The 26,955-nt window shown below is 38.2% G+C and overlaps 4 protein-coding genes across 6 annotated transcripts; 2 read left to right on the plus strand and 2 right to left on the minus strand.

Annotated features, from left to right (window-relative positions):
• Positions 1-15,438: 15,438 nt before the first annotated feature.
• Positions 15,439-17,542, minus strand: LOC145235693 (uncharacterized). Of its 2 annotated transcripts, none has more exons than XM_080099604.1 (4): positions 17,454-17,542; positions 16,894-17,095; positions 16,679-16,825; positions 15,439-16,511 (listed from the first exon to the last, which is right to left on the minus strand). In XM_080099604.1, the coding sequence occupies exons 2-4, from the start codon at positions 17,075-17,077 to the stop codon at positions 16,324-16,326; spliced, it is 519 nt and encodes a 172-aa protein (XP_079955730.1). In that variant the 5' UTR covers positions 17,078-17,095; positions 17,454-17,542; the 3' UTR covers positions 15,439-16,323. The 2 variants fall into 2 exon arrangements, with proteins under 2 accessions (XP_079955730.1, XP_079955729.1); XM_080099603.1 differs by lacking the exon at positions 17,454-17,542 and adding an exon at positions 17,155-17,380.
• Positions 17,543-17,794: 252 nt separating this feature from the next.
• LOC145235635 (uncharacterized) lies at positions 17,795-20,033 on the plus strand. Its single transcript, XM_080099599.1, has one exon. The coding sequence runs from the start codon at positions 18,281-18,283 to the stop codon at positions 19,022-19,024; it is 744 nt and encodes a 247-aa protein (XP_079955725.1). The 5' UTR covers positions 17,795-18,280; the 3' UTR covers positions 19,025-20,033.
• A 58-nt stretch (positions 20,034-20,091) lies between these two features.
• LOC145235651 (uncharacterized) lies at positions 20,092-24,572 on the plus strand. 2 transcript variants are annotated; one of them, XM_080099600.1, is made up of 2 exons: positions 20,092-21,204; positions 21,958-24,572. In XM_080099600.1, exons 1-2 carry the CDS (start codon positions 21,184-21,186, stop codon positions 22,669-22,671), a joined length of 735 nt encoding a protein of 244 aa, XP_079955726.1. In that variant the 5' UTR covers positions 20,092-21,183; the 3' UTR covers positions 22,672-24,572. The 2 variants fall into 2 exon arrangements, with proteins under 2 accessions (XP_079955726.1, XP_079955727.1); XM_080099601.1 differs by lacking the exon at positions 20,092-21,204 and adding an exon at positions 21,211-21,357.
• LOC145235677 (putative RNA-binding protein EIF1AD) lies at positions 23,499-24,528 on the minus strand. The gene is made up of 3 exons (XM_080099602.1): positions 24,442-24,528; positions 23,933-24,150; positions 23,499-23,866 (listed from the first exon to the last, which is right to left on the minus strand). Exons 1-3 carry the CDS (start codon positions 24,526-24,528, stop codon positions 23,638-23,640), a joined length of 534 nt encoding a protein of 177 aa, XP_079955728.1. The 3' UTR covers positions 23,499-23,637.
• Positions 24,573-26,955: the final 2,383 nt, after the last annotated feature.

Consider the following 26,955-nt stretch of genomic DNA (forward strand, 5'->3'; position numbering starts at 1 on the left):
AAGTCGCCTGGGTTACTGTTGAACCTGGGTTGTGTCACAAAATGTGATATGACACGTCAAAGAGTTGGCCAAGGAAAACAGACTGATGCTAACAATTGGACCAAAAACTTTTTGTGTTGTGGCAGTTTTCTAAGATTTCATGCCAAATCCAATGAACATGCATTCAAGGAATACGTTTTCAAATTGCTATTGCCAAGAATGACGTTGCAGTCAGTTACAATAATACCAAGGGTTGTGTACAGAAAAGGCACATTGAAAAATCATTGAAACCTACGACTCAGTGCATCCATAACTTCGTTGTTGGTAGGTTTATTTTGATTTTGTATGTGGTTTGAAGACAAATTTGGTTGTTCACCACGAGCGCACAACAGCCTATTTTAAGAACACCAGTCTATTTTTCTTTTCACATTAAAAATGCATTGTATAGCCATTTTAGGAACATCGGTCGAAATAAATCTTTGACAATTGCATAAAATGCTAATCCATTATAACAACAAAAATCAAAAACTAACGTTAAACACAAAAAATCAGGGTATAAATGTTTATGGCATGAGCATGATAAAATAAGGGCAGCTTGGCCTACAGTTTTTGTTACCACTCGCAAGTGGTGCCCTTTTCTATCAAACACCAACTACACCCTAAAATCAGAACCCGGTCTTTTAGCTGCATACAGAGAAAAGAATAACATCGCATCAGTTGGGGTTAATTTTTTCATGTACGGTCCGCTCAAAGCGGTCAAGCGCGCAAGCAAAACAGGCGTTTCCATTCTTCTTCATGTCACAATAAAACAAGTCCGGATATCCAGTCACGGATCAAAGACACGAAGGTGGCCATGAAAGAAAGTGGCATTGTGTGACGGACACCTGCGGTTAACAATGGTCAATGGACTGTGCTTTGATGGCAGTCATGCGGCAACACAAATATGTCATTTAGTTTGACGTGGAGCCAGTAGTCTGTGATGTGATCTCTTATTTAACATGTTGTAATAACCTTTATGATTTGTAATTCTGTTTCTGTTGAACAAAATTAATTTTACCGTGTGTTCAATGTATGTTATGAACACCCTCTATTACAGGGGTTCTTAACCATGGGTGCACGTACCCCGAAGGAGTGCGAGAACTGTTCCTACGGGTGTGCGGGGATGCTGAATCCATAAGGTTGGTTAGGCCTATTCTATATAAATACAAAAACCCAGGGGGGTGCGAAAATTGGTCGTTGATTTGAAAGGGTTGCAACAAGGAAAAAAGGTTAAGAATCACTGCTCTATAATAACACGAAAAGTTGGAGTAAAGACAGTGTCTTGTTTGTTTTACATCGTCATTGCAAACAGTCAAAAGCTGTGTGATTTTGCTAAAGTTTTTCTTACGAAAAAAAGCCGTTCCTATTACAAGATATTGTCTTATCTTGGACCCATTTAAATATATTTACCAACTTGTCCTAAATATTCTAAAATCACCAAAAAAAGGTCACGAAACATTAGCAGACCAACAAGATATAAGTTATGTAACAAGTATAAGACATCAAAGGTATCATAAACACCCGTGCAACATTGGCAGTTGGAAAATTGGCTGAGATCTAAGGGTACTGTGCATCATCATAGTGGATAACCACCACCTGGGTATTCTAAACAAACAAAGGCAGCACAATTTTCCCCAATTGAGGGCGCTTGAAATAAAAAGCATTTCGTCAATAGTTCGGTGAATTACACCCTTGATCTTCACACCTGAATAACCATTAGGTAACGCCTCAATAAGCAGACGTTGAAACCAAGTTTACGCGGATGGAAAATCACGGGCTGTTTTGGAGCATGAACGGCTGTAAAGTTTGCTTAAGCCAAGTACACTCAAGCGACTGCTGTTTATTTACTCCTGTAATAAATTACTGCCGATCGCTGTTTAAAGCTATAGGGTCTCTCAGGCACTCTGCCTTCTCATTGTTTTCTTTGTACGATGCTCGATCTCGGTTGTGTACATTGTTGTAGAAATGGTAACAGAGGGTCAATGGACTATTTCCACCCGGCTTTTCGTTTTCACGTTGTTTTGTCATAGCCGATTTTGGATGAAACAATAGGTTTGTAATAACACGAAATTCGAACTGTTTGCACGTTTTTGATGCATTACCCTATTGTCCCGATAGTTTTTGTGCGTTGTTCAAGTTAAAATAAAAACGAGGACGTGGGTGCCTGAGAAAGTTCACGTTGTCAAGGCGAAACAAACGTACGCTTCCGTTGTCAAGCAACGTGCTCAAGCTAACAGTGTTTTTTTAAGGTGTCAAATTTCTCCAGCGGTTTCCCAAAATTATTTTTCCCAAGAAACAAAACATTTTTTGGCATTTAAATGAAACACTTGCGGTCTCTTAAAACTACTTAGCGGTCACCCAAACCAAACCTTAAAAAAAACCTGAAGCTAACCATGGCAATTTTCAAATCATTTGAATGTAAACACTGAAAATAAAATGGAAACACACAAGGCCGGACCAATGATTGCACGACGTTCCCACACACTTAAAACGGCCTATGATTTACTTCTGATAATAACCATGTTGTTAAGCTGTAATTGCTTGGTCAAGAAAAAGGCTGAAATCATACGTGATAGCGTCCGTCACTTCCTGCTTAATGATTCAAGCAAAGTTCGTAGTAGTGTCTCAAATGTTATAGAATATGGTAGTAAACTTTTTCTGAAGTCCACCGCTCGAGGCAGATTTGATCTCATTTGAGCGCCAAAATTGTCCATCAAACACCCTATGATTTGCCTGATTGCCACGAAACAACTTTAGCATTGAGATTATGTTCCATAGCAGTTTTGGTAGTAGGGGCAACCCTGCTATCAACCAAGGTGGACCCGGTCACGACTTATGGCTTTAATCATTCGCTAAACGCAGGAAAAACAACTGGCACGTTCGAGCTGGACGAGTGTTGGTCCCAATCGAACACAACACGACTGGCAACACTCTCACGCCGCAAACGATCACAGTACATCAATTTAGTGACCTCAACGGCTTATTACCTGTCTGTCTAACCGCCTTGTGAAAGTGTGAACTGGAATCATTGACGCCCTGAAAGTGACAGGGTTGGAGTGTGTGTTTTGGTGAGGTTAATTGGCAGCTTGATGACATTGAATGATGCCTGGCCTTTGCATGGCGTGCTATGTAGAACTAACCCTTCCGTAGTCACTTGTGTGTACGTCCGGTGAATAGTTGTGCAGCCACGGATGTTGGTGTGACCAAAGAGCGCTTCTGGTACCATAAGGATGCGGTAAGAAGGCGGGGGGCGTGTTTATCGAGCAGCCCTTGTGCTATAGGTTGTCTGGAGGTCGTTTAAGGACAGCGTGTGTCAAAATAACGCGGGCTAGTTAGTGCTCGTTATATCCTGATGTGAGTTTTTGCCTAAAAACAAAACTGCCAATCATGTGAAAAAAAACGTAGTCATTGTTTTTACTTTTTGTTTCAGTTAAGTTGTTCTTAATGTCGGTGTTTTGTGTGCCTAAATATGTTATGTTTTTCATGATGATAAATTAAAATTTATTACGCCACCCACTCCACAACGTTTAAGTTGTTATTTCAACATGAAAAGCCAAAAACTGTTTGAATTATTTTTTCACTCCCAAACCATTTATTGTTGTTGTTTCGCACAAAGTCATAAACGTAATGGAAGGTTTCCATTTTAGGACGGGCGAGTGCTATCCTAGGAGCATTGTGTCATATCAAAGGGACCGATTGGGTCGTGGCACGTGCAATTAGGGCGGAGTCGGTCCGAGCACACTCGAATGAGATCACACATGTGAAAAACTTGGGCGTTCAATTAGGACCTCTTCAACGAAAGGCCGACTTCTCTCATGGTAATTAAAGTTGCCTTTTCGCCAACCGAGGCTCACAAACAGCGATTACTGATTTAGCACACCCGGGTTTTGCCCGAAAAACCAGCACAGGTGAGCTTAAGCGCTAGATTATGCTGACGGATGGTTGTTTGTTCTGATGTAGTTCAAATTTTATGGCCCATTTTTAGCGTCATAAAAAGCCGAACGACATGGAAACGTAAACAGATTTACAACGTATCATTATCAGCCGAGTATCATATACGCTGAAAGCCGTGCGTTTCTCCATACGGTAAAACACTGCAGTTCAGCTGAGTGTCACTTTAATTTCAATACAACCAATGTGGACAAAGCTAAATTGTGACGTCGGTGTGCTAGTGTCTTGTTTATGGATTTTCACTTTCGATTGTTGTGCCCAGATTTCAACGAGAAACAAATTTCTATTTTGAAATGTGTTCTAAACACCTTTCAAATTAGCCCCATATGTTTTTAGGTATGGTGGCTGTTACAAGGCGACGTGCTTGGTTATTATTCTGAAAGAGACATATTGTTTGTTATTCTGCTGCTGTAGGACGAGTAAAGCTAATTTTAAACGCTAGATCTTTAATCCGCTGTGCAAAATTGTTTTCAATCGTCAGAGGTTAAACGGGTACCGATGAACGCAGTGCGCATGCGCGAACCGGATTGACTTCGCCTCCATGTGTGGCATGAGTTAAGTAACAGCGTTATCATGCAAAAGCCCAGAAAAATCGTTTCAACTCATAAAACTTTTTTACCGGTTTTTGTGGCGTGATGTCGACAGCAAAAACGATGTAACACGGCGTGAATATTTCTAAGAGCAAAATGTGTTCTTTGTTCAATTAAACATTTCATTGTAACAATTTTTGCATGCGTAAAACTGCGTTGTAAACAAGTGTGAATAATTTATTTGCTGTTTCTCTCATAACGCAATTTCAGCAGCTCATCTGCTCTTAGGGGATGGTAAATAGAGAAGGACGAACCCAAATGAACCATACAAGACAGTTCGACACGGGCATCTGCTACGTCACCCATTGCCGTAAACACAAACTTATTTGAGTTTAGCACATACTTTAAGTTAGTACAACAAGGATGTACCTCAAAGAATGTATTATTTCCTTGTAATATACTGCATCTTACACGCAATAGGAACCGGAATCAAGTGGTGCATATCAATTTGCAGTCTTCCGCGATTCTGAACGCCGTTGACCTTTGTAACGTCAATGAAAAAAATGAAACATTTTAGGCCGGTAATCTTAAATCTCAGGAAACATTTTTTCCGTCGAGTTGGCCGACTCGGTGGGTGTCCCTTGTCCAATCTATAAAGTGGTCCAGCCCGCCACAGAAAAACCGTTCCTCACGTGGAGGTAGCGTCTATTTTAAGCGACATCGCCCACCACATATACGATTTCTATGGCCATCGCCGTGTGCCTTTGTCGGCGGGTATAGAATTTCTATGGTGGCTATTGTTCATCATTTCGGTATGCTAGACTTGTGGTGAAATTGGTAATTATGTCGGCTGGCACGCGAGCAAAGCAGTGTATCGCTTTTGTTTAAGCTTCCAAGAAAGTTATGGCAACAGCTACAACGATTGTTGCGCAGCAGATACTGTGTTGATGTCGTGTGTCGTTCACCCCATCATAGATCGATGCAACCTTATGTCATCCGTTGGTTGTGATGTTTACTGTCACCAGGCAACGTAGGTTACGACTGATCATGTCGTTGTGACTTAGTTTCATTCCGAGCAGATAACAACAAATTTACATGATGTAAACATTCACATTGACGCATCTGCAAACGTTGGATATTAAATAAATCAAAAGACTGACGCATTTCGAAATGATGCTGCGCGTAATAAGGTCATCCATTTGTTTTTCAAATGTTTTATACGTCTGCTAAAATGTGCCGGGTTTGAAAATGCACTGTTATTTTTCCATTGTCAAATACCATTAAACTCTTACGGTAAAATCAAATCTGAAATTTTGCAAATTTACACCTGTACTCAAAATGTATGCAGTAAACGCAAATTTAACATATACACGCCAATTTTGTCATATTGCCAAGAAGCAGTTAGAACACACCATTAAGCAAGAAGAAACTTCCAACAACAGGCTTTGCACCACCCCCTTAGCCCTGCCCACTTTTTTGCTGTCGTGGAAAACAACAACAATGATGCCAACATAAAACGCGACCTTCCGTCACCAAGCACGCGTGAATAATTGATCCCTATGACGTCACTACGTGCTCTCCCAGGCAGCAATGGCAATGGCGGGGTCTGTTACCCAAACAAAGGATGCACAAAGGTAGGGGGCGCGCACCCTAAGGTTGGTCATTCTTCGATGTGTTTATGGCTGACCCCCCCAAAACTGTGATGTGTTTTGCAGTAAACAAACTCTTCACAAAATATTCCTTACAAAGTCTGACACATTGGCATGACGACGGACGGGTATTTTAAATGGTTTTGTATTTTCGCATGAACACTACAACATCCATTAGTGGCATAGATTCCAACACAAAGGTGTTTTAAACAGAACTGTGCATATCTTTATCTTTAGGCAAACATTTCGTAGTTATTTGTTACCAAAATAGGGCATATTTTACAGAAGTCGTTAATCTGTGTTTCTGACCTAAAACACTTATCCATTTTTATTATTTTCGATCAAAAACATTTTAAAAGATTGGATTTTCGGACAATATAGTTGTCTCTTCAGTTTTTCAGGAAAACGTAAAACACTCAGTCATTGAAAGACTTAATTACTTTAAAAATTTACAACGATATCTTCAAAAAGTAATATTTAATCATAAACCTTCTTTAAATTTATGCAGTACTTAGATTTTTGATCCATGAACTCGCATTTTAGCCTTTTTTTCGTTTTCGCCTTACGAAGAAAAAACGCAATAAAAGGTGGCGCCCGGAACCCCGCTGCATCGGAAGAAATCAATTAAATGGCAGACAAGCGAATGTTTATATCGTCGACCTGGGGCTCGAGAGCTTTCCAGCTCTTATATCAGGAGATATGCATCCATGACGTCACGTAGCGGGGCGACGAATAAGCGACGCACGTCAGTGGCCACTCGAACAAATGAATTGGAAAGTTTATGTGCAAACAAAGACCAGTGGCGCGAAAATGCTCTATGGAGTTTTTTTACGAGAACACCTCGAGTGGTGGCAAACAATTACAGAAGATCCCTTTTATGCTTATTTGCCAAGAAAGAACCGTGTATTATGCAGTGGATGTTCATTCGTTACACACCTTAAAATATGTAAATGACTTCTAAAGATTATTCATTTACCTCAATTCCGTGCTCTGTCTTTTGTGGAAAGGTTTTGGAATTTTTCTAGAACGTTTTTGCGGTACGTTCTCATTTTTTATTGTATGTTGCGTGTTATTTAGTATAACGAACAGTGACGCCCGTTGTTGTTGTAAATGGTCCCGTGACTTGAAACGAAAACTATACAAACTTGCATGACAAATCCAAAAACAAGCGTTGCCGTAGCAACTAGAACAATGAAACTAATTACAGTCGCAAATAATTTAGGCGCCATTCATCCACAATTACCGAAACTAGATTGACGTCATGCGGAAGGACATTGTGTGTTTTTGTTTCCACTCAGCACACAACACAGTAAAGACTCTGGAAAGAGGAACGGAAAAACAACATTCCATTAACCATTTTGCCATCGGATGATAAGAGGCCTCCTTACAATGAAGGATTACCTTACCGTTCAGGGTCGCTACCGTTGAGCAGGCAGGGCTAATTGAGGCACCCGTGCGTCCCGTAAGGCGAGAACAGGAAAACAGGCACCGGGGTCGGATATTTACTTCACAGGCCGTTTCCAGTCAGCTACCGTGTATGGAGGCACATCGGGATTTTGTTGCTTCCGAGGCTATTTTGGATTGAGCTCGTGGATAAGAAAGTTGTTGGATTATGGATGTGAGGGTTGTTGAACACACCGGGTACGTTCTGGGTCCTATGAACTGGCAACTGTTGTGATGAAACAGTTCAAAGGGGAAAGTGGGCGGGAGATGTGCGTGAATGGGCGGGGCGATCGCCATTATGGTTCATCTTAATGTGTTTTCTATACATTTTCAATGACCTTTGCAAATGACATGGAAGAACACCTGTTAAAGATTTTAGGTCTATTCAAAATCAGCTCATCTGGCATGCATGAATGTGGTTAAAAAATACCGTGTTGCATGCTTATCGAAGTTTATTCACAGCGAATATCCGTTGTAAAAAAACATGCGATTGCGCAATCCCTGAAAACAATTTTCAGCCCACCTAGTCCACATCTGGCCCTAATTTCTTAGTAGCACTATATACAGTATTTTGGGACAAAACACTTCAGAAATGCACGCGCATCTCAAAATTAAATCTCAAATTCAACGATCTTCACCTGCTGCACTGCCCTGAACCGAATTTCAAGCTTGCAAAATTTCAAGCTGAGTGCTTGGTGCGACTCTTGGAGCGGATGTGATCGGAGTCATGTTACACAGGGCATTGCATTTTTGTGCCAGACATCTAACCCTCGCGGCAAAATACCACTTGTCACCCAGTCGCGTTTCTCAATGTGTCAAGCTGTCATTGTGACACTGTGGGGTTTAAGGGCCTGCGTACCCAAAATAAACCGTCGTGCTTGTGCTTTTCTAGTTCGGAATGCGAGAAACTTAAACCGACACTTGAGCAATACGGCCGTATACCTACGTGTGCACACAGGAAGCCAACTGATAAAACCTTAGTGGAAATTAATTAAACTTAGATGGGTTTTGGAAATAATGTACGCACTTCACAAAGCTTCGTCTTTAAAAAAAACGTTTGAATGATAGGACCGTATAGAGACCTAAATGTTATAAAAACACATCATTCGATTTTTTTAACAACCATTTTGCCTTCAAAAACGTCTTTACCATGGGTGGTTAAATAGACTGTGTGAAAGACAAAGATAGACAGAATTGGACAAACGATTTTGCAAGGAGAATCGCCCTGTTTTGTGAATCATTGCCTTTTTTTACCGGTTATTCATGGTCCCACCAAAAAAACTAAACGTGACCGGAAAATTTTTTGTCCCGAAAAAAACCTTTCTTTGTTGAGCAGGCGACCACCCTGAAAATCTGTGAGATCCATTCAAATTTGCAACAAGCCCATGTTTTCCTTGAAGAGAAAAGAATGTGGAAATCAACAAGTTTGAGATGGCCTGGTCTCAACATCCGTCTAGCATTGTTCCAAAGCAGTATTGTGTGTCCCGAACACTAACTGTTTTCTTTCAAGAGCAAGGGCCCATGTCTTCTGTAGCCGGGTTGGGGCTATTCATTTGCAAAAGCCGTTAAATTTAGCTGAACCCATGGCAAAAGGGAGCTAAGGGAATGAATGAAGCGATGTCAACATTTAAAGAAAGAAATCGATGAAAAGACGGGAGCTGTGGGATTGCGAGGGTAATATGTGAACATCAAAGAATCTGGGTTTGCGTATCGATGTACCAAGTAATTAATTTGGTCGGGGACACATTGTTCTCTTTGTAAGAGCTTTTGATTTGCGTTGTGCATTATTGTAACGTCGTCATGGTGATGTTTAATTACATTTGCTGGAAACTTGTTAATCAGTTTTGTAATGAATGCCGTGTAAATGAATGAATTAGTTAAGCGAATAGTTGCGACTGTTGGGGGACGGTTTCCGCAGTTCCATAGACGTAACTATGTAAGGTGGTTTGCTAACAAAGTTTTGTTTATAACAATGTTCTGTAGAGTCAAACAAGAAAAGAAAAACACGTATTTATGAAGTACGGCTCACAGTGAAATCTAGCTTTTTGGCCCAAAAGTTGAAAAAATACAAATGGTTTCACATTATTTTATGCAATGAAATATCAAATAAAGTAGTAGCCATATTTGTTGGTATGTTCTTTCATGATTTGTTTCCTGACATAACTACTTCAATGTGATTTTCAATGAAATTTAATTAAATTTAAATTACAAATAGCATAACCTCCTTAAATCATAAAGTCACGATTTAAGGAAGAATAGTTCCTCTGTGATGATTTTACTTTCTGTTGCTGATAATAATCTGGTAATACCTGTATGATGCAAAAGACAACAACGAGCAACATGACCGCCATTGAATAGACTAAAGATAGATAAGAAGACGGTGCCAGTAATCGCATTGTGGGAGGCCGGCGGAAGACGCACCCCGGAGAGCCATTCATCTCGAAAATTCTTCCTGCGCGAGACAACAAACGCGTGCAGAGAGGCATAAAATTTCCGTTGGGGTAAAATCATTAGTGGAGTACTTTATCAATTTTGCTTTGAGGTTTGGTGTGTTTTCTGGGGCAAAATAGCTGGATGTGGGAGTACTTTCCCCGTGCGGTGATCGTGAATACGGGGTGCGCCCGTTTTGGTTTCCAGCGATGCTTTAGTAAAGTATTGAAGCGCGGTGATATCAATTCGCGTCGAAAATTGACTGTCTGAAATTGGTCATCAGTCATCACGAAGCACGTTTGTAATATGCGCCACAAAACAAATAGATTGTCAGGCATATAAAACAAAAAAGTGAATGAAATGGGTTAAAGATGTTCGTTTGTGGGTTTTGACCCTCGAACGTTTTTAATTACTTGCTGTATGTATTTGGAATGGACAATTGTACGTGGATCAGATGCCATGGTTGGAAGTAATTGGCGACATGCATATGTGTTGACCAGAGCTTGGTTTCAATTTTTCAGAATAAACGATTCAATGGCGACATGTAGCGGTCAAGGCAAAATAAACCAAAGACAAATTTATGGATGTTCACAATCTTTATCCTGATACTCAGGTGTAGACAAACGGTTATACAAGATTTAAACCAAAATGTCAGATTTGTGTATAAATTTTCGTAAAAGTTATGTATATTGACACTCTTTCTTTTATTATTTTGATTATATTTTGAGCTGAGTGATAAGTAGTTGAGTGATAATATGTCACTAGCTTTATAACTTACATCAGTCCGCTTTGTAAATCACATGATACTAAACGATACTTGTCGCATTAAACGTACTGACAATTTATTGGTGTGATTATCGATACTAAAGATGGCTTTCACAAGTGTCTTAAAAATCTATTCGTATTTCATATTTGGTCATCGTCACTGCACTACCATTAAAACTGTAAGAAATAAGAAAAACAAGAAAAGTTGTATGATTCACCAGTGGCAAAGTACGTTTCACAAAAGCCCACTCCTAGTTGAATAACGGAAAGGTCTGGACAACTTCAAGGCAATTTGGGGAAGCGAGACGTGTGCGCAGAGACACGAAACAAAATTATCGCCAAAAACTCCGAAGGCGCGTGTTCATTATTAAATTTCCGTGCCGTGTTTCGGGAATTGAGTCACAGTGGAAGGTTTTGATCAATAAATAGGGCTTTGGCTTCACTAGTGCGCTGGGCACGTACCCAAAATCCCCAGACGGACCAAAGCATAAATTCCAATATTTAATGCTTTTAGTCTTTTTAAAACAACAACATCGGGTTGACGTAATCAATACATGACGTTAAACTGTGATGTAGGGCAGATCTGATCAAAAGTAAAGCGTTAGCAAAGCTGGTGAGAATGAAGTCAGCTACTAGTCCGTGACATGATTTGCACATAAACTGGTAAACACGCCTGTACGAGCTATTGGCAATAGAATAATAGAAGTGCTTGATGCTTGTCAAATCCTGACCTAATAAATATACAAAAGAACTAAACATCAGGATGTATGCTAGGTAGAATTTACACCACTCTGTTACACCACAAGTGTCTGTTCGGTTTCGAGCGATTACTGAAACTGAAACACACGGACAGAAAAGCGTAATCGGCTGTAATGTTTAGGGAGAAGCGAAACTACGCATTAAAAAACACTACTGTTCAAGCAAATGGTCTTACTGTCAGTGTTTTAAAGACAAGACCCCCTCCCACCTAAAAGGAGGGATTTGACAAGACCCCTCCCACCTAAAGGAGGGACCCTGTGTGAATATATCCGTTAACTTTAAAATTAAGTTGCGATTTGGCAATTAGAAGTGTTGTTATTTTTAATTGCTCTTTAGCTCTCTCTCGCGACTAAATATTACTAAATATGCGCCAAACGAACGGCATAAATCTGATGCATAAGAACAAAAATCACCGACTCTGTTATTTTGAACAGCTTGACTTCGTTTCACACGATGAACTTTTCTGTATATGTCAAAACGTACACCGTATGAGAAAGAACAAATTCGTGTAGAAAATACTCAGTCCACAGCGTAGACAAGGCTCACATCAGAGCACAGAACGCGACGTAGCACTTTTGACCTCAGCGAAACTTTCAACTGTTACAATTCAAATCGACGCTTCGGTTTAGAAAAACTCGGCTCTTAAATTTTATCCTACTAAAAAAAACAGATACAAGGGTAAACAGGAGCCGTCTTGTATTATTACATCATAGGGTATTCGGAATTTAAAGGCCTTATTAAATTAAAATAAATTGTTACAAAAAATACAGTTGAAGTATGTAACAAATTATAATGATAATTAATCGCATTGTTACAAGTTCTTTGGATGACGAAGGATCAAAAAAGTTTTAACACCGAAAGGCAAAACATAAGTTTTAGATTCTAGTAAAGTTGTTGTGAGAAAATTGACAAACACAAATCTAAAACAGCGGTTTTCAACTCGTTTCAGGCCATGGACCACCGACCTAGTAAAAACAATGTTGTGGACCATTCCATTTCTAAGCATGATTGAAGTAGACCTATGCAATAAGCATTTTGACTCGAAACATAATGATTTAAAACCGATTTTCAAGAAGTGAGACAAAATTATTAACAGCTAACACTTGGACCCTGTTGGAATATATAATATGCCATAATCTCCGGTTTATCACCAAATTCAGTACACTGTGGACCACCCAAAAAGTCATCATGGACCACCAGTTCAGAACCACTGATCTAAAACATTTCATCAATGAAAATGATGGACAGAAACAAAAGACTGTTAAATATTTCAAATAAATCCTAGATTTTAAGCAATTAGTTTTGTGACGAGATATCGCGATAGAAATGAACAATGTCCGTTTACGAAAGTGCTTCACCCATTATAAATTGTCTACTGCATTGTGTTTGAGTAGAAGTTAAAGTTTCAAGGTATACTATAATGAGGTGGTTCCCAACCTTTATCGACGCATCTCCTCCTTAACAATTCAAAACATTCTCGTTCCTCCCCAATAGACTACATATCAGATGCTAAAACATACAAATATCATTTAAAAGTGGGTCTTTGGTCAACTTTCAAACCACAAATTAAAGTTAATTCCTCCCCTGGAGTTTTAAAATTTCTTCCTTGGGAGAAACTCTTCCCAGGTTGGGAACTCATGCTCAGTGTAAAACCACCGGCTTTGAAGAATTAATAAACAATGAGTGACAAAAGATCATCTTTTAATATCTGAAAGCCATGTAAGTGAGCTACAAAAACATGAAACACTAACCGGCCGTTTTCTGCGTAAAAACCTAAAATAACAAAAACAAACAAAGATAAACAGCTGGTAGAAGTGATTTTGTTATGACAGTACCCTGCTGCTTATCGATTGGCAAGGGGTTGTATTAAAAGTGCACAAAAACTTCTGTAGTAGGCTAATTCAGGGTGTTTCCATGCATAAGTATGGTGTTGTAAAAGTCGGCTGATTTATTGCGAACGCAAATAATACTGCTGCAACAATGTCCTAAAAATGCTCCTAATCGGGACATTAAATTGATTAAATGTGATGACCTTTTGTTACTGTAGTTTTAATTGTACTTAAGCGTTCCTCACATTACTCAAAAAAGAACTTGACAATGTCAGTATTTTGAACATTTTGTTACAAACTCTAAAACAGCGGTTCCCAACCTGTGGGTCGCGACCCCAAGTGGGGTCGCCTGACAATTTGCCTGGGGTCGCCTAAGGCAGGGGTTCTGAAACTGGGGGGCGCGCCCCCCTAGGGGGGCGTGAAGGGTTCGCAAGGGGGGCGCAGCACATTACGGCAGCAAAGTTTTCACTTGCAAACAATTGTAAATGAATGCATTGGAATTATGTGGGCGCTGATTTCGAACGAATGCATTGGAATTATGTGGGTGCTGATTTCGAAACGTATTGTTTGAAGCAAACGCTTCATTACTCTGAAATGGATGTCCAGTTGTACTAACCAAATTTTTTTCCACTGCGGGCTTTACATGCTCTAGTGCCGTCTTCTCAAACTTAGCCCACGAGGCGATTTTTATAGGGGCGCCAAGATACGGCCTTTTTAAAAACCCATTTAAAATCTATTAAATAGTATAGTTAGTCTCATCTTACAAGGAATTCTTGTATATTACGTCACAAGTAGCACAATAAAGCAATTGTTTGCGCACAATTAACACTTTTTGTTTTGTCTGGGACGTAATAAACTGGCTTCGGATCAATCCTTGGCGTTGCAATCCTATGAAAGTCGGTAATGATAATTTTACATGTCGTAACAGTAAACTTTCGTAAGGATTAGATTAATTTTTGACAGTAACAAAGTTATCAATACGTTTTGGCAAACCTAAAAAATGGGATCGCGGGCCGTAGTTTGGTGACCCCTATATACTATATAGTCGGCTGTACATTCTTTATTTGTTCGCAATTTCGCATTAGAGATTGCCTTGACTTTAAGTGAATCAACAATTTCTGGGCAACATATGCGTAGTTTACAAGAATACTGTGGCTCTGTGCGCGCGCTTTTTTCGCAACTTATCAGCGTTGAAGTGGCTTTTTCTAACGATTGGAACTAACTTGACAGTAGCTTAAGGCGGACCTACGATGTATGTTGTTTTTAAAAAACAAGACAAGCATCATCAGTGCTAACGTTTTTTAGGGGGGGCGTGAGAATAAATAAACAGTGTCAAGTGGGGCACGACCGAAAAAGTTTAAGAACCCCCGGCCTAAGGCCATGGCTTCCAACTCATTTTAAGCCGTGGACTAATTTAGCAAATAAAAACCGAAAGAACAGTTATCAACATGCCTTTCGCCATGGTTTGTTAACTCGTATGAAAACTAATAACTACAGTTGGGGTGGATCTTTCTTTTTTGAAGACTTAATTGTTTTCACAAAATGCTGATTATTGCCTTCTATTACGTGATAATACTGCATTTACATATCATAATCACCAAGTCACCTGCCAACTTGTTTTGTATTCTTGCGATAATATCACTATCCTCTAATTATAACTTAATAGTCAACTAAACTGAAATTTAATGAGTAAAATTTCAGGCTGTCAATGATGCATCGAAAGCAAGTATTAGGAAAAGAAAGTATAGTGAGAAATAAAGTTCGCGATATTTAGAAGCAAATTCAATAAAGCCTGCTAATTTTATCGTTGGGGTCACTGCAACTTGGGAACTGTTTTAAGGGGTCACGGCACCACAAAGGTTGGGAACCGCTGCTCTAAAACATTGAGTCTATGTGAATTTTGTCATCAAGTTATATTTAAATAATAAAAGGCTCCATGATTCTAAATGTTTCCAATATAATGAAAGGTGGTAAGAAGAAGCCGAAAGGTGCAGGTGCGCACTAACGAAAAAAATGCTGGTCACATTATAGTTAAACCGTGTCACATATCTATCATAAAATCACTTGATGATCTCCAATATTTATTTCAAATTTTTATGATTTTTAGTCACATACTTGTTTTCATTGTTACGTAGATAAAATAGTAAAAAATATGCAAGTTTGTCTTAAATTTCCAGCAAAAGCATCACACATCGGGGCGGCGACACTTTGGAAATCCTGAATAAATGTTTAAAACAAGAAACCATTTTGCCGATGAAATCCATGTAGCAACGCTTTGGTTGTCTATTACCCCGGCCAAAAACTCTTGAAAACTGTGTTTAAACCGTATTTGAGCGTGTGTAAAGCTGATTGAAGCGTATATTACCGTGCGTAAACATTTCCAGTGTGACTGTGTGACGGGGAATTCCCCCAACCAAAGAACACTTTATGAGTTGAACTAAATTGAAGTCACAACATCAAAAAACCTAATAGTGTCAACGGACTTGCAAAACGACAAACAGCTTGACAACAGACAAATCGCGAGCAGTAAGATGTTGTCCACTGAGAATAGAAATAAAACAAAGTGGGTTTTGTTCATTCTTAAATTCATATAGTTTCACAAAAACACAGAAATTGCACGAAAATACATATTTTACTGGGCAATAAAATATCGAACCTCTAGGTGGGATATTTCACAACTATGGTAAGGGTTTTAAATAAAATCACCGTTTGGTGCCCCTTGAACTCTTTAGATCTGTGCAAAACATCAGAAAAAAACTATTGCTTATGTGTTGAAATTAAATGAAATTTCGGAAATCCTTTGACTAAAAAGTGAGATCTATCCTAGGCAATATAAGAAGTTAAAAAAATAGTTGAAAACAAGATGTTTGCATTGCTGATATCCACAAACAGTTATTACGAAACATAACAACAAACAAAAACAATTCAATACAAACTCTTCAGGACTTGTCATCGTTTGTCATCAGGTTGGTCAGTTTGATTATTATCAGACATTTTAGAAAGGACATCATGCTTTACCAAAGCCAACACTTCAGATTTGGATATGGCTTGCTGATTGGGATTTAATATTCTTCCTATTTCATTGCTAATAGAGCTTGACTTTATTTCACTCTCTTCATTTAAAACTTCATCAATATCTACACAAAAACATGAACAATTAAGCAACTAACATCTTCAACAATGCAAGTGTGTCTCGGTTTTATGGCACTTAACAGCAACATCTCCTTGGCCCCTTGTTCTATATGAGCCCTGTACTGGCTCAGTGCTAGTATGTTAAATTCTGTTTGAGTTTACAATATGATACCTTGTCCTATCATTTGACTGTCAATTTGGGATGAGAGTAATTCTTCAAAGAAAAGATGTTTTCTTGACTGAAGCGAAGAAATCATACTTTGCGAGGTGAGTGAAGACTCCTGAGCATTTCTTTTTTGAATTTTTTTCAATCGTTTTTCTGAAAGCATGCTTTGGTAAATGTTGTTCAATAGTTATATAAGTGAATAGGTTAACATCACAACTTACCAAGCCTTTTAAGATATGTGTCACTATCTTGCAATCCCTGTGTTTGAATGCAAGGTGCGATGGGCACAAATTGTGGGGTTTCTGTTCTATGATTTTGTTGTTCTTCTTTGGAGCAAAAAGAATCATCAAATTGTTCATGAAAATCAGCGCCACATACTTCTGTTTTTACTCCCCAAGGATCCATTCTCCAACCATATGCAACCTAAGGTAATGCAAATGCTTAATAGAATTAAGTATTAAAAATATCGGGACAAAAGAGACCAATTGAAAAATGCTAGCATTGAGCCATTGACTGCGGTTAAATGCCACTTGACCAAATCTTGTTTAGGTAAACAGACGGCAAGACACGATTGAGAGCAAATTGAACAACCCTTAATCAGTGGGAAAGTAAAATGACTGAAAAAAAACATTCGTAACCTAACATTCGTAACTAAAAACATTCGTAACCAAAATATACAACACTATCAGAATAATGTGTAAACAAGAAATACAGTCTACTGCCGTAGTTTAGCATTTGATACACAATTTGCCACGATAACGACTCAACATAAACAATTCACGTCTACGTCTACCCTACTGCTTTTACGAATTTACGGTCGACTTCCAAGTCCAGTTCACCAACCCAGCCTTCAGCCTTCTGCAAGGTACGGTTGTAACTTGCACTATTCCAACTGCGCGTGAGGCACCACATTGCAAAGGTGCAGATAACCATCAAACATAACAAAATGTTTGATGAATATATGTATGCAAATATTTTCGACTTGCCTAAAATAATATACCTTGTTTTTGTTGTTAAGTATACGGGGATTTATTGTTGTAAATGGTACCTTATGTTTACAATTTGACAAAGCCACCAGAAGTCCACAAGCAAAGCTAGTCGCAGTGTCGCACGTGTTGCCGCATTGTTGACAATGGGGTGAGTGTTGGCAAAGTCTATGTAAAAAACAAAAATGGCGTCCAAGATGGAAATAGTGGCTATATGAAGTAACAATAGATTTGACAACTTGTGTTTTACATAGACTTTGATTGCAGGTTGGGGTTTAGAATTTTATATATATCTATATGCAGTGGTGGGACTCAGCCAGTTCGCACAGGCAACGGCACAGGTTCTATAGAACCGTCTTACGAAATTTTATAAGATCAGCGAACCGGTTAGCATTACTGTTTACTTTCAATAGACTTTTTTAACAGAACCGGCTGAAAAATATGACTTTTGTGACAGAACCAGCTGACAAAAAAATTGAATCCTATCACTGTCTATATGTGTTACTTAATGTTAAACGTTAGCTGTCACAAATTATTTTTCAAACAACGCAGTTTTGTAGTTGTGACCTATTGTGAACTCAAACAAGAATTGTTCAGCACTGGGTTAACTTCATGACATAAAATGGTGGTGGAAACTACACAAAAGTCAACCGAAAATAAAATTGAAAACGTTTTCAAGAAACTTGTACAAAACTATAAAGAAACGTCAGCGCAATTGGAAACTGGTGACAATGAGGAATTTGAATACTGCCTTATATCAATGCCTTCAGATTTTCCCATAAGTACTTTGAACGATTTATCAGTAAATTTGGGTTCCAGTGAAACATACATACAGTCTCAGGGAAACAAATCCAACTACATACTTAACTATAACACTGAGCTTTCTAACCAGAAATTAATCTTGGCTGATTCTCCAAGCCAATCAACTATGATAGTTAAAGATACAACACACTCTTTAAACATCAGACAAACTATAGATGAAACAACTCCAGATCTTGGAAACTGCATACCAAAAGCAATTCCTCCTCCAGTACCTGATAATGTTCAAATTCGATTTAAACCTTTTGGGTGGCAATCACCAACAGATCTTCAACATCATAAACAACAATCAACAATTGAACCTAGAACAAAGCAAAAGAAACATAAGCGCAAACTTGGCAAAAAGTTTGATCCCGAAGATGACAAAAATGGCAACCTGGACTTGAGTAACATGAATTCGTTGAAAAAACAGAAGAAAAAACACAAACTTGACAAGGAAAAAACCATAAAAGTGGAACGGGATGTTAACGGTACATTTAGTTTGCCACAAGGAAATGACATGAAACCTGCCAAAAAGAAAAAAAAGAAGCATAAAAAGGAAAAGTGATGAAAATGTAGTTCTGATGTGCACTTGAAATAATTCATTAAGTTTTTTGCCTCATAATGCTAAGAAGTGTAACATTAGGTTAGTGTAATCCAGGGGTCTCCAACACGCGGCCCGCCAGGCAATTTTCCGTGGCCCGCGGCGTTATAAGCAAATGAACAAATAAATTAATATCTTTAAAATTTAAAGGATGTGTTTGTTTTATTCACCCTTAAAGTATTTCACAATTCAAAATTATATATTACCAAGTTAAAATAACCAAATTTAACCTTTGTGATACATTATTATTATTATTGTGATGAAATAATGCAATCTTATTGTTATTCTCAAAGCGTAAAGTTCAAATCCGTTAAGTTTTTTTGCGTCCACTATTTTTGTTTAGCTTAGGGATAAGAAACTTTTAAGTTCATGAAGACCAACCAACATTTTGTTGACACTTATGTTGGTCGCATTGACTTTTTCAGATGCCTATAGGCCAGTGGTTTCCAAACCATTTCATTTACATAACAGACGTTTCATAATTTTCCGCGGTCCACGATGAAGCATAAGCTGCCAAAAGTAATTTAAACTTTTACCACTTTAGGATTTATTTTACCTAAATATTATCAATTGGTTACGCATATCAATGATCTAAGAGTGGGTTGTGACATCACAGACAAAACTAAGATATGGAATTATGCGCAAACAATAGCTTTCTTTGTTGATGTTTATGAAACTAAAGAAGCATTGATGAACACGCAAATAAGATTGTAAAGTCATGAGTTCTTGGAGGTCAACGAAAATAACGCTGTTAGCCACTAAGGGACCATGAACTATCTAGTTTGGACACATCTGGAGTGTTAATTTCACAGTATTGTAACCACATATTTTTCTATGATTGGTAGCGTGCAGTATCAAGGTCTTTAAGAACATTTTGACAACACAACACATTGTTTTTGCAAGTTAGTAGATACATTCGATCAAGAATGAATGACTCAAACTGTTCTATATTTAAATATATTACAGACCTGAAGTTGTGCATTGTAAATGTTGTTTCAGGTTGACCCAGCACTTCACCCACAGGCCCCCAAAACATAAATTTTTAAAAAGGGTAATTATTACTCAACTGATGACCTAGGAGTTTCATATATTGTTGGTTGGTGCATTGCAAAATGTTTTGAAGCATTTTGTAACATGTAATATCATTCACTCATTTTTCATCCTTAAACCCCCAAATATTCATTTGTGCGTTTATAGATCTTGATTTTAGCAATACCCCCCCTAGTGTTCTATAACTGTAAATAGTCGTTCAGAGGGTGTGTATTGTTTGTTGTTTAAAATTTTAGTAAAACTGGTCCAGTAGTTGCCATGCGGCCCCAAATATGAAATATGTGTCCACTGGACGTTCAGACACTAACACAGAGGTCGCAAGGGAGTGCATAACTGGTTAACAAATAATTTTGATACAGAGCGAAGGTCTTCTGCTTCACGCATCTGCAGGTGTGTTGCTGGTAGGGTTGAATTATCCAGGGTGATTGCCCGATGCCGGTTAAACGGATACAATTTTAGAAAACACGCAGTACACTTACAATAATTGATAAGGCAAAGTTCGACTTCTTGTTTGTCATAATTTGTGCCTACCACATATTTCAGTAATAGTTAATATTGTGTTTATTGTATTTTTATGTTACTTTGGGATTGGCAACAATGCGTAGGACAGTCAGATGACTTTTGTTCTGAAATACCGTTTCCCGAACGGCGATGTGACGATAGATAGTATTGCCCTCCCCTGTATTTTTCCTGCGGACGCCCATGTCTGTAGATACTGGTCAGTAGTTAGGGTGATGCTTTGACGCAGCATTATGTCATTAATTTAGCATGTGCAAAATGTTGATGTTAAAAGATAAACTACAGGTCTTCAAAAAACCCATTTAACGGTCGCCCAACGAGAGGTGCAGGTCAACGCTTAGTTACTGCGAAACAAAATCAGAAAGTTTTAGCTACACCAGGGGTGCCCAACCGGGGAGGAATTCCTCCCTTGGGAGGAATTTTATGAGTTCAGGGCAGGAGTTTCATAAAAACTGCAAAAACATACATGGAAATGTTACAGAATATTTTTGTACATACATTATTATGTCCATTATAATTTGGACCCGGTTCACATTTGGAATAAAGGATTCTGAATGGACATCCCTAATTATAAGGTATATTTCGAATTGCTATAATATTTTATGTTATATTTGTTTTTCTTCTTGTGGGGAAGAATGAATAGTTCGAAAATGGGCGAAGGGAGGAATGTAACAAAAAAGGTTGGGAACCACTGAGCTACATATTTATCGCAACATGGCTTTGTCATGGTCAGTAACAGTATCTGACTTTTTGTAATAAGGTATTGTTACTTCTAAAAAAAAGTGAAAGCTGGAAATTTAATTTTCGTAGGATTGGGAGTATTGTTTTTGTTCCTCCCGTTTTATATTGTAAAGCAGAGGTTCCCAACGTTTTTCCACGAACTTGAATTAACAATACAAAGTTCTCCTTAATATACTGCAGAGTAGATGTTAATCCATAGAAAGATCACAAAAAATCAACTTCACGGGTCATATTCTCAGAGCTAAACTTTCTATTTACAAACCACGTGTAAAAACTAAACAAATTCCTCCTCTCAAGTTATAAAATTCCTCACCCGACTGGGAACCACTGCTGTAACGTAACGTGTACCCACTTCGTATAAACACGTAATCGTTTTAGTAGATCAAACGGTATATAGTGAATCGCTAAATAGGACATAAATTATAAAAATGACAATATGCAGGAAAGCCACCCTTTTTATTTCTAATCTTCTATTATTTCAAAACAAATGTGTATTGTTATGAAACAAACGAAGTGTTTGGTCAGAATTGCTGGTAAGCAGTTACGGTTGTTTCCTGATTTTAAGTTGAATTTTGCTTTGCTTATAGGCTTACATCACCGTCAAAATGGAAGCACTTCAGGCTCGTATTACTGCAAATCGACAAAAAATTGTTAGAAGGGCACCACAGCCAATGCTGATTCAGATTCGACCTCAAGGAAGCAAAACTGCTAAATGGGGAGTGGTGGACCCAGATCCAGACCTTATTAACTCAAACACGGGTGTATTAGAAGAAGCTGTGCGCAATTTGTATATTTTCCCAACAAAGTCTGTTTTTGGAGCTGCTGTAACTGGTGTTAAGTTAAGCACATACAGACAGGCGTCCAAAATGCCGCTTGTCGTTGGCAAAAGGATGACAGTTTTGCCACGGGTGTCTCGTTTCGGCGGAAATTATGGGGCAAATCCAGATATTTCACAGCTTTACCCCTCAAGAAAAGACCGCGCTCTGGCAGAGAGAATGCTGCGAATAAAAACAGCGCCGGCCAAATTGGTGCAGACCCCGCTGTTTTATGACGGCAACAGGGCTATCGAAAACGGTGCAAATAGATTTAACCAGCGGGGACCGGTGTTGTGTGAGCACTGTGCTGATGCAAAAATAGCGAGTTGTTCACGAACCGGCGAAGAGAACTGTGCACCAGAGTTGTCAAACCCTTACTGGGAGGAAATTGCAGGTAGTCTGATGTGGCATCAGTGTATGTCCGTTAAGCCAGAAACAACAGTAAAAAATCTAATAAAAACGTGTCGTTTTCCGGCAATAAAGTAGAAACCAGACAACTGTTTGGGAACTAAACTTGACACTGGGTGCTTGTTCACCATTGATATAGAATTTCGTTTAGATAAACTTTGTTCTATTGTTCACAACTAATATGTTTGCTACCTAAGAGCATGAGATTTTTAGTCAAGAACCGGCTAAAATGGCACACAAGGTAGATTTGTAGTGAAAAATGTCAACCTTTGGAGCAGTGAAGCTGAAAGGCACTAAGGCAGGGGTGCACAACCTTTTTGCTACGACGGCCGCATCGCAGATACTTATTTGACCAACGGCCGCCCTTTACCTGCTTTATTTTGTTTTAAAATTTCTGATGTAAAGAAATTGACTTGTATATTTATATACCATCTAATGTCGCCCAAAAAGCCCAGAGAGATTGATTTCTACCGATTGCACAGATTGAGCTACACAGTATGAAGACATATATTTTAATAAACATGTTCACGGCCGCAGGTTGTGCACCCCTGCACTAAGGTAACCTACAACGTCAAACCAACGTGCTTTAAAACCTAGAAGACACATTTGCTATTTTTAAACAACTTTGTGATGTACCTTAATTCAAATTCTACGTTTTTCATGTCTAAAACAATTCACTTTCATGTGTATTGTAAGATATTCTAAATGTAGATGCACATAAGGAACTTGGTGGCCTCTGCATTGAACCATTGCAGTAATGCCAAAAATCCAAACAAAACGTTTCTTTAAAAATCTCATGCATATGAAACTCACTCAAGTTCTACAATTTTAGGCAATGCTTTGTTTATCCAAAAAAAGCTTGGGATTGGGGTTTTGAATTTGAAGTAGTAGTGTTAGTTACTGTGTTTAACCCTATGAACCATTTATTTACTGCCACTTGAACGAAACAAAATCAAAAATTCGACAACAAACAAAAGACTTTTTACCATTTTGCGTAGCATATGGTAAGCCCACTAGATAAGAGACACATTTGCACAAGTTGTTTTAGTCTTCGTCTGTACTTTCATCAGTATCACTTTCATACAGTTCTGGAGGATGGTTGGTATTGACTGGAATGTCTGAAAAATCATCTTCTTCGCTTTCTTCTCCTGCACTACTGAGGTTGGTTTCATTTAAAGCATTGTTGTTGGTGTTTTTGAGCAAGTTGAGTTCACTTAAATGCTCAACAACATCACTATGGACAATTGTTTTTTTCTTCTCAAACTGCTTTGGCCTGAAAAGTATTAAATCAAAAATTTCAAAACAACTTCTTAAAAAAAAACTAGTAAACCATAATTACCACATATTTTCCTGTTTAATAATCTTGATATGTTGAGGGTAGAGGATCCTTACAATTTCTCCTTTTACTTTATCACCTTCAAGAATCGGTTCAGTAAGCACAAAGTCACCCCTTTTGATCCAGATGTTTTTCCTAAATTTTGTAGGCAGACTGGCCAAATATTTTTCTCCATTCTCAGTACAGACTTCATGTAGGTTTGACCCTGATGTTCCTTGTACCTAAAACAAAACTGTGTAAATTTGATGTATTTTTCAGAATTACATTTGCAGGAGAGTTTTATGGAGTTTTTGCCACAGGAATGCCTGTAACAATTTTTATGGTCATGCTTTTTTAAAATTATATATACATGCAAACAGTTTTTTTTAAGGTTTGGTTTGGGTGACCGCTAAGTAGTTTTAAGAGACCGCAAGTGTTTGATTTAAATACCAAAAAATAGCCATATCCAAATTTTGGGAAACCGCTGGAGAAATTTCACATCTTAAAAAAAACACTGCATGCAAATAACTTACTTGAACAATTGATTGATGGGGCATAGGAAGGTCAAAATTTTCAAGCATCTCTTTTACAACATGTTTTCGCTTGGTTGCAGCTGTCATCTTTGGTTTTCGATTAAATCACGTCAATAAATAATAAACAAGTCCTCTTGAATGGAATTTCCTGCCGTTGGAATCTGCCACGGCAGAAACAGGGCACTTCTTCTTTTATAAAGCCATAATCATAAAGGTTACCATCTTTACAATTTGCAGAAATGGATCGAAACTGATGATACGTTCAAGATGGTTGTATTAAAAAACATTTTATGTAGTGTAACTGAAAATTCACATAAACTACATATTAATTTTTAGGTAATTGATTTCAAAACTTATAAGGTGACTTACAGAACTGAATTACTAGTTAAAATAACCAATACAGCAACTTCCAGTTATTCACCCTCTGATTTTCTGCTAGCATATAACCAGTAACTGGCGTCCAACACTACCAACGACACTGTATGAAAAGTGACCCAGAGCTGACATGTTTTCAACAATTAAAAAAAAATGTTTGAGGTCCGCACAACTTACTCACGAAAATGAATTTTGTTACAAACCACTCATTTAAGGCCGTTTACAAACCTTCACTTTGGCCACAAGCCACAACATTGGCATTCGCAGTTCGCACGTGTCAAGTTGTCAAGTGACCACATTTCTGATCGAATTCCACCAATACACTTCATTGGTAATATGTGATCCATTTGCGATCTCAAAAGGTTTGTGACACACGGTAAAACCAGAAACACGAAGTAACCTAAAATTGTCATCGTGTTTTCCGTTTTTCATTTGATTCCCTAACATCGCTTTTGCGTTTTGCACAACCTTTGCGCAACACTGAATGGTTTTGCGTTCTTTCATGCGTATCATCATCATCAAATGGTGATTTCTATGACTCGCATAATGCCAGAAATATATATCTGTATGACTAAAATGTATACCTACAGAATACATCTTTAGGAAAACTCTTTAAAAAACTTTAAAGCTATTTATTTATTTCTACATGTATAACAGTAGTAGGCATACGTCGAATGGTAAAACAGGCACACATTTATGTGAAAAATCGTTTTGCGCACGAATAACAAATCCTTACGAAATTGTTTTGAGTTTATAGTTGTGCATCGGTTTGCATTAAAAAAACGACACCACTGCAAGTATAGTCGCCCACGTTTTTGTTTCCACCCAATGGTATGTATTGTAGGGTTGCCATATTTTATGAAACACAATCCCTGACAAAATTTATCTCGGTTGCGTGAACCCAGTTTTTCTCAAACTTTAAGTCTAAATGTGTTAACGTAAGTCTGAATGAGTATTTCAGAAAAACGAAAGTTGATTGCAGGATTTTAGCTAGTTATGCAAAATTGCGCATGATCCAAATCTGACATCACAGACAAGACAAAAACATTACAAGACAAAAACATTACAAATGTGCGCGAACAATTGCATTTTTGTTAGTTGTCATGCAATAAAGCCTTTTGTTTAACAATGGAGACGGTTGATTCTCACTTTCACTTTGACAACAACTTATCCAGTTGCACAAACTGACGCCAAATAAGAATATAGAATTACTTCCACCTTTTCGAGATCCCCGCAAAATGTCCTAAAGGACTGCGGACCCCAGTTTGAGAACCGCTACGTTAACCATTATTGCGATCCAAACACTTCTATTCCGCAATAAATTAGAATATTCGGAAGTCACACGGACGGCGACACGAGAAAACGTTACATACGATACTCTGATCCTTGTCAATTACTTTCTGCGTAGGCTTCTGTTTAGTAAATGGGAGTCACAAGGACCTTTTTAAATTTGAAGAAAAATGCCACTTTAAAAATGTTTTTATGTCTCACGCATTCGACTTTTCGTTGTTAGTTAGTTCCCTGCATATTAGGTACACAGTAAAGGAAATGAAATTTCCCACGTTCTTATGTAGCATCGAATGCTGTGTTTTCTTGAGACGCGGATTTTTATTTGTGTATTTAACGCATATTGTACTTTTTGACAGCTGATCGACAGATATGTTTAACTTCCACTAACAAGGTAGTCCACCAGACAACAGAAGTGTGATGAAATGGTCGAAGCAGTGCCACTATAGTGGCACTGGTCGAAGTATTTTCAAAAAAGACTTTGGCACCGAAAACCGAACATTCGGATGAGCGGGCAGATCGCTTTTTTATTCGCGACGAGCATTTCCCGCCATTTGCATGAGAAAAAAGATGTTTCAAGTTCCGCCTTTAGAAGAGTAATTATAATTACTTTGTTTCGTTTGTTTGATGTAAATTCGGACTCGTCTTTAGGAAAGTCGCCAGATGCTAGTCTGACACTAATAAGCTAAAAATATACACTGTCAGATATATGTTTAAGGTTGGGGAAGCCACTCATTTGTTTTTAGATACACTTTTATAGTAAAACTGATGTGGAATAAAGAGGGAAATTTGACACTGTTTACAGTTACCCTACAGTAGCAGTGTACTTTCAACTTGTCTCATGTAATAATC

Source organism: Phallusia mammillata, chromosome 1, assembly GCF_965637545.1.
Source record: "Phallusia mammillata chromosome 1, kaPhaMamm4.hap1.1, whole genome shotgun sequence".
In the NCBI taxonomy this organism is placed as follows: domain Eukaryota; kingdom Metazoa; phylum Chordata; class Ascidiacea; order Phlebobranchia; family Ascidiidae; genus Phallusia; species Phallusia mammillata.